The sequence below is a fragment of the Pipistrellus kuhlii genome, unplaced genomic scaffold, assembly GCF_014108245.1.
Source record: "Pipistrellus kuhlii isolate mPipKuh1 unplaced genomic scaffold, mPipKuh1.p scaffold_m20_p_79, whole genome shotgun sequence".
NCBI classification, from domain to species: Eukaryota; Metazoa; Chordata; class Mammalia; order Chiroptera; family Vespertilionidae; genus Pipistrellus; species Pipistrellus kuhlii.
Window position 1 is genome coordinate 57,389 of NW_023425583.1, and position 9,427 is coordinate 66,815.

Below are 9,427 nucleotides of genomic sequence, written 5' to 3' on the forward strand. Positions count from 1 at the left end.
CTCTGTGTTAATGCTTCCTAGGCTTTCCGCTGTGGTGAGGCTATTTTAAATGACGGAGGGACTGTAACAGAAAAGCTCTTTTTATAGCATCAGAAGCCTCGGCAGAGAGAAAGGCTTTCGTGAAGTTGCCTCCCCCGTATTATTAACTCAGCTTGGCGTTTTCTACAGTTAACCCTCCCCGCCCCGGGGAGACGGAGGCGACCGTCCCTTCCCTCTGCAGTGCCCGCTCCCTCCTTCCCTTCCCCCCTTCTCGGGGAGGGCGGGCTCACTGCCCCCTCAGTACCCGCTGGCCCTGACCCTCCCCAGGGAGGGCGGGCTCACTGCCCCTGCCGTACCCGCTGGCCGGCAGGTGGGAGCTGGGGCGTCCAGACTCCAGGATGGAGCTGCCCGCTGCCTGCAGTTGGTGTCCAGCGTCCATGTGGGCCCTGCCGTGGGTCCTTCCCGGTGCAGTGGGGAGGGAGCAGTGAACTCGGGCTTCGCTCAGAATCGAACCCCCTCAGGAACTGGACGGCTGACAAGGCAAGGTACTCGGGCACACGCCCCCTCAGGGGCTCCAGGCTTGGGGCCTGGAGTGTAGGTGGGAACGCCGCTAAGATCTGCTGCTGTTCACGTGGTAACTCGTCTGGTTTTTCCTTCGGCAGGAACCCCCGGAATCCCATGGTGGTAGGAATAGTGGCAGCCGACCACGATTCTCTCGCATCAGTGATGTTTCTCTCTCTCCCTTCCTCTCTGAAATTAACATATGTGTGTATGCATGTATATTGTAAAGCAAAGCGGTGGAACTGAAAATGACATCCAAGGCTTTATCCTGGACCTTCCATAGGCGGGGAGTGCGGCCGGAGGAGTGAGGCAGGGAGGACCTCCCAGGACCTGAGGACAGAGCGGGAGTGAAGGCGCCAGGACAGGGAGCGCGCCAACATCCTGCTCTCAGCGCTCCGTGGCCCCGTGTGGCCCCGCGTGGCCCCGCGCGGCCCCGCAGCCACGTGCGTTAGTGCTTCTGCTCAGTGTCTGAGAAAAGCAGGAAATACTGAGGCCTCGGCGTTCAAGTGTGTGTGCTAAACCATCAGCTTACTGAAGTCCAGTAAGAACTCACAGCTGGTTAGTGCAACTAGACTTTTATTGTATAGTTCAAAAAGTGTTCCCACAAAAATACCTGGGAAAAATACTCCACTTCCTAGCGAGGTCTCACGGGGGAGTTTTGCCAAAGAAGACAGAGTGCCTCTGAGCGGCCATGGCCGCGGTCACTCAGGGAGGAGGCAGGAAGCGGTGTCAGGGCTTGTCTGAGGGGCTGCTCGTAGGGTTTGTAGTGTGTCTTCCCTTCTGATGTCTCCGGCTGGCCCTGGGCCGGCACTGGCCTGTCCTCGGGGGACACTGGGGAGCTGGTGTCCATGCTGCTCTCGCACTCTGCCCGCCCCCCTCCCTCACTGTGGTGTGCCACCGGCTGGAGCAGATGTTCCCTCTGCAGTGACCGATCCTCCCTCAGGCAGCCCTCTCCCTTCACAGGGAAGTAAGCTAACATTGGAGGGTGAGGGTCTGAAGGAGCCTGAACGGCCCTATTGCGGAGGGTCTCGTCCCTCCGCCTGTCTGCCGCCCCTCCCGCTGCTCCGATGCCTGTGCCAGCCGCAGCCTCTCCCCCATCCCCCACCCCCGGGCGGCTGGGTGCAGGGCGTCTCCCAGGGGCCAGGGTGCGCGGCCGTGGGGTCGGGGGGTCGGAGGTGGCACCGTGCAGAGATCACACTCAGCGACGGGGACTGGGTGGCTCTCCCGTGCGCCGGGCGGAGGAGGCGGAGGGCAGTGCTTAGAACGCCCGGCCCGCAGCGGGCCTCGGTGCGGTGTGCGGTGTGCGGGGGCCGGGGCCCTGTGTTCTCAGAGCCTGTGTCTGGGTAACATCCTTCGGCGAATGGCCTGTGCGCGGGGTCCCGAGGCGATGGAGGAGGAGGGAAACGGCAGCTTCTGGGAACACTCAGCGCCTCACCGTCCTCCGGGGACCCTGCCGGGCGGGACGGCGCCTGCGCAGCTGGACGAGCTCCTGGGGCCGGGCAGGCGGGTGAGTGATGGCGTCCCGGGCAGTGGGTGGCCCGTCACGCCGTCACAGACCCTACCCTGAGCTCGGCCGGGCTCAGCGCAGTGTGGGTGAGGGCGGCCCGCTGGCCGCTGCGCGGATTCCTCTCCGGAGCCACAGCCTCTCCCTCCCGAGGCTCCTGACAGACGAGCCCCTGGGACCGACGAGGCCTCCCGGGCTCAGCGCTCCGGTTCCCCCAGCAGGGCGGTCCGGAAAGGCCGTCCGGAGGCCCAGCCCGCCTCCCCACAGCTGTGTCTCCGCGCCGTCCCCCCCTGTGTCACCGGATCGCACACGGCTGATTCTTTAGAGAGAAGCCAGACCTGTGGAACAGTCCGTACACGGCGAGCGCCGAGGTCAGTGCGCGAGGGCGGCCTCCAGCCCGCACCCGTGGGAGGAAGCGGGCGCACACAGCACCGCCCGGCCTGCCCGGCCGCCGCCGTCTCCGAAGGCCCGGCTGGTCCTGTGCGGTCTGTCCGCGGGGCGGGGCTCTGTGCCCGGAACGTAGCCAGGACCTGGGCAGCCGTGCCTCCGGACATGCTCCCGGGACGGCTGAGCCACCTGCTCCGGGCGGCCGAGGGCCCTGAGGTTCGGGGCGGAGCGTGTCGCAGGTGGAAGCCCAGCATCCTGTCTCTCTGGCCCTCGCTCCAGGATGCCTCTATTCTCAGAGAGGAAGAAGGGGAAGGGAGAAACGCATTGGTCGCCCCGCCCGGACTGAACACACAGCAGAGGTGTGAGCCCTGACGGGGTCAGCCCGCAGCCCTTGGTGGACACGACGCCCGCCGAGCCCGGCCAGGGCGCGTCGGTGAGGGACAGGCTTCCCGGGGAGCCGCCTCCTAACACGGGTGCTGGTGAGAGACGGGTGCCCTCGGCCACGCGGTCTGACCGCTGACCACCGTGATGTGAGCACCACCGTCGCCAGGGCATTTCCAGAACCATCCTCCCTGCCGTGGGGCGCTGGGTAAGTGAGCAGCAGGTGTTCGTGGTTTCAGGGCGTCTCAGCACGACGCACTTTCATTGGTTGGCGATGCCGCCCTGTGCGGGCACAGTGCTGCACTGGGCGTCCTGGGGCGGCAGGACCACAGGCCCGTGGCTGGCCCTCCCGCCCGACCCCCACCGCGCAGAGAGGGCCTGTGGCCGCCACCTTCCACCAGGGCCCTCCTCCTGCTGTCGTCACGGACTGGTCTTTGCGTGGAATGGAGTCACATGTGTTTATTCATACAACGCTTTGCTCTGGTTCACGTAAGTAAACTAGCACCGACTCTGCCCGCAGCCGCACCGGCGTCACCGCTGGGCCGCGCAGAGGCCCTCGCTCTCGATGAACGGGATGTCCGCGTACTTGGCGTTGCTGTCCACCCACTGCTGCAGGGCGCCGCTCAGGATCTCGTGCGACAGGCGGTTCGCGAACTGGCTCACCACGATTTTGGGCCCTGCGGGTTCCTTCACCTCCTGCACCTCCACCTTCTCCACCTTCTCCACCTCCTGCACCTCCTCCTGTACCTCCTGCACCTCCACCTCCACCTCCACCACTTCCTCCACTTCCTCCCCTTCCTTGGTGACTGGTGACGGCACCCACAGCTCACACCTCTCCAATGGCTCACACCTCTCGATTGGCTCACTCCCCTCAGTGGGCTCACTCCCCTCGGTGGGCTCACTCCTCTGGGTGGGCTCACACCTCTGGGTGGGCGCACACCTCTCGATGGTGGTGGGGAACGGGAAAGCCTGCTTGGACTTCATGCAGCCCATGTTGCGTGGACGGCGACTCGAGGCCTGGCTACCTCAGCAGCATCTTAGGAAGCTCCTGTCCACAGGATGCTGACATTCGCTGCCCCGCCACCTGATCGCGCTCCTTCCCTGCTTCACGTGGGGTCTGCCTGTTGAGAGAAAGGAGTTTCATGGTGAAGGCGTGGGCACAGACACGGCGCCAGCACACAGCCCTAGCCCTTAGCACACACGTCCTCCAGGTGAGCAGAAGACTGCTCTATCAACAGAAACAAGGACAAGAGCTCAGGGGAGTGGCCAGTGACCAAAGAGGAAAACATTGGTCCAAGATCTTGAAAAGCTGATGACACGGAAAACGCAGTCCGGCTCTCCTAGCTTCGATTCCCTGTGGCCACTGGGACCGACCCCTGCTGGGCTCCGGGCCATTCTCGCCACCGCCTGTGAAGGAAGTTCCCGGGGCACAGACGCCCTTGCTGACAGCTCAGCTGTGGCAACCTCACTTCCTGTGAGGACTGGCGGGGTTTGTGTTTGAACTTTCTCACTCAGCAGGGATCTTACACAAGGTACTACAAGCCGGGGCAGACAAACACCACAGTATGCCATTTTTTAAAAAGTCTTTATTGAGAGAAACCAAGATGGCGGCATAGGTGAACACCTAAACTGCTGCCTCACACAACAATTTCAAAATTACAGCTAAAAGACAGAACAGAAATCATCCAGAACCACAAGAAAGCTGGCTGAGTGGAAATTCTGTAACTAGAAGAAAAGAGAAAAGCTCATGGAGAATCAGAGAAGCTGCAGAGGACTGAGGTACGAAGACGTGCACGCAGAGAGGAAGGGCGGCTGAGTGCCCGGCTGGCTTTCTCTGGCGGGAGGGAGAAGGAAGCTCCCAACTGCACTGAACTCCAGTTCCAAGTGCACTGAACTGTCCCGGGAGCAGGCACCGTCCCGGGAGCAGGCACCGCCCTGGGAGCGGCCACTGCAGAGGCCGGTGATGTTAGAAAGGGGGCGAGGGCTCATCACGAGCGCGCCTGCAGCTGGGGGGGGTGCCCGGGAGGCTCCTTACTGTGGGCCCAGCCCAGGGGCCAGTGCTGGGCACCTGGGGGTCTCACCAGACCCGGGCTGCTAGTGCGACCCAGGAGACCCCAGGAGTTGGGGCGACAGGCAGCACTGGCCACCTCTCCTGAGCCTCCAGCACACACGTGTGACTGCGGTGCAGAGCCCCGGGGCGCAGTGAGCCCCGCGCTGACAGAGCTCCCTTACACAGCGCAGCCAGCGCGGCCGCCGCCGGGCAGACAAAGGCCCGTTCTCCGGGACAGTCCGCGCCATCGCAGGGCGGACACCGCCCGGGCGCCAGGGCAGCGGTGAGGGGGGAGGGAGGCCCTCGTGCTGGTCCCGGCGGGCAGCCGGCATCAGAGGATGGGAAGAGCTCCGACACAGCTTATGTTTCATTGACGTTTGGGAGAGAGAGGAAGGGAGGGGAGCTGGAAACATTGCTGAGAGGAAGTTGTCAGGCAGCTGCCTCCTGCACACCCCCGCTGGGATCCGGCCTGCCACCTGGGCTGGGCCCTGACCGGGGGTCCAGCCGTGACCGCCCAGGCCATGGTTTGGTGCTCAGCCACTGAGCCACACTGGCTAAGTGTTCTCGAATCCTCTATTCTTGTCCCTGTCCACGTCCGGGCAGTGAGTCCCATACCAGGGTGGTGCACTTTATATCCAACCTCAAACCATATGGATAGCACAGAGTTTCCTCAAAAAATTAAACATGGACCTGCCATTTGACCCAGTGAGCCCACTTCTGGGAATGCATCCTGAGAAACGCAAGCACCAATCAGAAAGGATATGTGCTCCCTCATGTTTATAGCTGATAACGAGATCTGAAAACAGCCTTCCTCAGTGCATCAGCAGATGAGTGGATGCAAAAGCTGTGATACCTGCACACCATGGAACACTATGCAGCTGAGAAAAAGAAGGACCTCTTGCCCTTTAAGACAGCATGGAGGGACCTGGAGCGCATTGTGCTGAGTGAAATAAGCCAGGCAGAGAGACACGTGCCCCACGGTCTCACTCACAGGTGGAATCTCACGAACAATAAGCTGATGAACAAAACAGAAACAGAGGCACGGACACGGGACAGACACGAATCTCAGCAGACAGGAAGGACCGACCCAAGACCCCGTGCGCACAGCACTGCCCGGCCCATAAGCACAGGGACAGCGGGGCGGGGGCAGGTTGGGGGGAGGGGGAGCCGGGGACACCTGCCATACTCTGGGCAGTGAAGCTGCAAACGGAGAACTAAAGGGTACAGAGCTGGCCGCCCACAGCCCGCCACCTGGCTGAAGGGCTGTTCTGAAGGCAGCTAGCCTCTGCTCCCCTGGTTCCAGCATCGGCTGTCCGCTCCCTTCTGCAAAGCCGTGTCCGCTCTCAGACCGAGCCAGCCCCTAACCCAGCGGCCGCCCGTGGTCCACAGCCACCGGCCGCCGAGCGCTGCTCTAACCCACCCTGCTTATTACACGTCCCCTGGCCCCCCCGCCCCAGCCCCCACCCCCGCCAGCCCGCGTTCCCAGCCTCTTCGCTGGCGGTGGAGGACGGCGGTGAGGCCTGCCTGCGTGAGCCCCTGAGAGAGGAGCACCGTCGGTTAAATGGTTTCCCATTAATCGATCACAGGCTGCTCCGCGGCCGGGCAGTGAGACTAAAGGGTAGAGGCAGGGTTCCCCGTCCCTGCAGACTCCAGAGCAGCCTCCTTGTTAAGCAGTGAAACCGCCCCAGCCGTTTAGAACAAGCGGGAGGCGTAAATAATACATCACAAGAGTGGTAAGCTCGGGCACAGACGGGCCCTCCCAGGCGGAAGCACAGATCATTTGGAGACTTGGAAGAGCCGTCCCTCTTGTGGGAGACATGAGAAAACAGTCCGAACCCTCCCAGACCCTCGGTCACAGCACCACGAGTTCAGGGAGTGTGCTACTGAGAATTTAACCATTCTCTCGTGAGACCCCCCAGTCCTAAGGAGCAGCTGGAGCTCCGGCTCCATGGCTGACGGTGCAGTGGTTTGGGCTGTGAGGGGAGCAGAGGGATGGGTACCTCAGACGTGGTCCAGCCCTGCTTCTTATCCATTGGATTGCTCACCAATCCAAAGACATGTCCTCTCCCATCACGCTGCACCTTCCCCACAGCCGGCTCCTGCTCCTGGGGTCCCCCTGCCTTCCCGGGAGCTGAACCACCCCTGCCGCCCCCTCTCCACCAGCACCCTGCCCCCTTCCCTGCCCAAACCAACTCTGCACGCCTTCCGGGCTACGGGAACCCCCTCCTCCGGCAGACTCCCCGGCTTCCTCAGGCGTCCTCAGGCTCCTCCTCTGGAAGGGACACCAGGCTATTGAGCGTATATATACGCGCTGTCTCCCCAATGAGAGGGAGGTTCCTCAGCCAGGGCCCTTCTCCCTCTATTCGCTAATCCAGGGCTGGCTCTTCAGCAGACACCGGTGCTCCAGCAGGAGATGCTGGGGTAGAACTGGAGTAGACAGAGTCCTCCCTCTTTCCGGGGCCGCAGGCAAAGGCCACAGGCAGCGGCAGGCTGGCCCGTGTGCCCGTGACCCGGCCTCTGGACCTCCTGCCCGGCGCCCGGCACTCCGCCCGCACTAATGCCCCCTCAGCCCTGGAGAAACGGGCTCACAGCTCGGAATTCACCAGGAGCACGTCCGCTCTCCCAGCGCAGGCTCTTCCCGCTCATCCCCTGGAGCTCTACTCCCCGCCCGCCTCCCGCAGCACACACCGTGATTGGCGTGTTCCTCCCCCCGAGTCGCCACGGGTCCACGGCACAGCCTGCTGTGGAAAACACGCCAGTGGGACGCCCGGACGCGAGGGCAGGGGGCAGGTAACCGGAGGAAGACGGCGGGCTGCCCAGCACAGCCTGCTCCCCCAAGGCAGGCGGTGCTTACGCCGAGCGGCCAGGACCGCGTGCAGAGAAGCAGCGAGGCCGCTGCCCACGGAGGAGGGCGGGAGGGGGGAGGGAGGGGGAGGAGGAGGGCGGGAGGGGGGAGGGCGGGAGCGGGGAGGGCGGGAGGGCGGAGGGCAGGAGTGGGGAGGGCCTGGCAAGCACAGGCTCCCACAGCCTTTCCGGCACGCGGGGCAGGAGGCAGATGCTCACCCCACCCCCACCCCCCATGGTACCCCGAGACCCACACACAGCAACACGAAGGTGACTGCAATCGGAAAAAGGACAATTTTGAGGAATTCCGGGTCAACAAACCGCAGTTATCTTTGCAGAAATAAAGCGAAGCTGTGGCACAGAACTCGGGCATCGCAGACTGGCTGTTAGTCTGGCCAATTCCAGTTTAACTGTAAGCAGAGGGCGTGTGGGGAGAAGGGCCGTCCGAGAGCTGGCAGTCACTTCTAAACGATGCTCACGGCTGTGAGAGGTCGGAGAACAGAACACTCCCGGTCGCCCAGCAGGCGTGTGATGGCATGTTCTCACGTGTCCTCAGAACGCGGCTCCTCGGCTGAGCCTGTGACACGCTCAGTGCTGGCTCAGCGGCGTCACCAGTTCGCTCGGCGCCATCCACCGAGCTGACCGGGTTCCGCCTGTACTGCCCTTGGCACTCAGCGCCCGCCTCCCAGCCAGCACCCTGAAGGCAGGTGGCGCCCACCTGATCTCAGCATGGAGGAGAAGTTCTCCAGGTCAGGAAGCTGGTGGGTGCCAGGCCCGGCTCCCAGACTGCTCCCAGTGCAGCACGGGGCCTGTCCCGTCACCAGTCCCGTCCCCGGTCCCCGCGAGGCTGGGCGACAGGCAGGCGGTGAGAGAGCGGTGGCGGTGCCTCATCAGGGCGCAGACAGAGCCGGCCGGAGGCTTAGAGCCAGAGGAGAACAAAGGTTCGCGTTCAGGATGCTCCCGGCTGTGTAACGGGATCAGTGGCCGTGTGAGGAGAAGCCTGGGCCCCGCACGGGGCTCCACTGACGCCTGGATCCGTGTGTGTGTGTGTGCGCGCGCGCAGCTCAGAGGCTCTGCGTCCGGGAGACGCCATTCCGCTCAGTGATGGCGGCGTGCCCACTCCAGGCCCCCCGCGGCCGCTGGGAAACCGAGGCTCGGGGTGGGTGAGGCGGGGCACAGGAGACGCGGGTGCTGGTGCCACGTGGGACCTTCCTTTTTGACTGATTGTTGGTCCCGACTCCTGATGGACAAGGCGCCCGCTCTGCAGAGAAACCTGCCTATGATGTCACAGGCAGGTGATGTCATCGGTGGGTGATGTCACATGTGGGTGATGTCACAGGCGGGTGACGTCACAGGCGGGCTGGCACAGGTGCACCGGTGAGCAGCAGGTCGGGGGCCATGGGTGCCACGAGGTTGCCCAGGGGAAAGGGGGAGTCCCCGGAGGCGCTCTGGCTTGTTGGACGCTGGAGAGGGAAGTGATGGGCGCAGAGGCCAGAGCACAGAAGCGGGCACAGCGCGCCCAGGGCCCGGGGCTCCCGGCGGGTCCTTCCCGGGAGGCCCGGCCCGGCACCGCCCCGCACCGCCCCGCACCGCCCCGCACCGGACAGGGCGGCTCGGGCCCCGCCCGCAGGGGAGGCGCTGGGGCCGGAGCTGCGGGCGGTGCGGCCCGTCCCCTGCACCCCCGTTCCCGCCGCGCCGCGCCCGGGGCGCCCACCCTCCCA

The 9,427-nt window shown here is 64.0% G+C and overlaps 1 protein-coding gene across 1 annotated transcript; it reads right to left on the minus strand.

The window, feature by feature from the left end:
- Window positions 1-3,256: 3,256 nt before the first annotated feature.
- On the minus strand, window positions 3,257-4,427 carry CUNH2orf88 (chromosome unknown C2orf88 homolog). The gene is made up of 2 exons (XM_045576244.1): window positions 3,753-4,427; window positions 3,257-3,644 (listed from the first exon to the last, which is right to left on the minus strand). The coding sequence occupies exons 1-2, from the start codon at window positions 3,803-3,805 to the stop codon at window positions 3,344-3,346; spliced, it is 354 nt and encodes a 117-aa protein (XP_045432200.1). The 5' UTR covers window positions 3,806-4,427; the 3' UTR covers window positions 3,257-3,343.
- Between the last annotated feature and the right edge of the window lie 5,000 nt (window positions 4,428-9,427).

Coding starts and splice junctions, on each gene's coding strand:
- CUNH2orf88 (XM_045576244.1), bottom strand. CDS start 3,805: ATGGGCTGCATGAAGTCCAAGCAGGCTTTCCCGTTCCCCACCACCATC. Junction 3,645..3,752: donor TTCCCCACCACCATCGAGAG/GTGTGCGCCCAC, acceptor GCCATTGGAGAG/GTGTGAGCTGTGGGTGCCGT.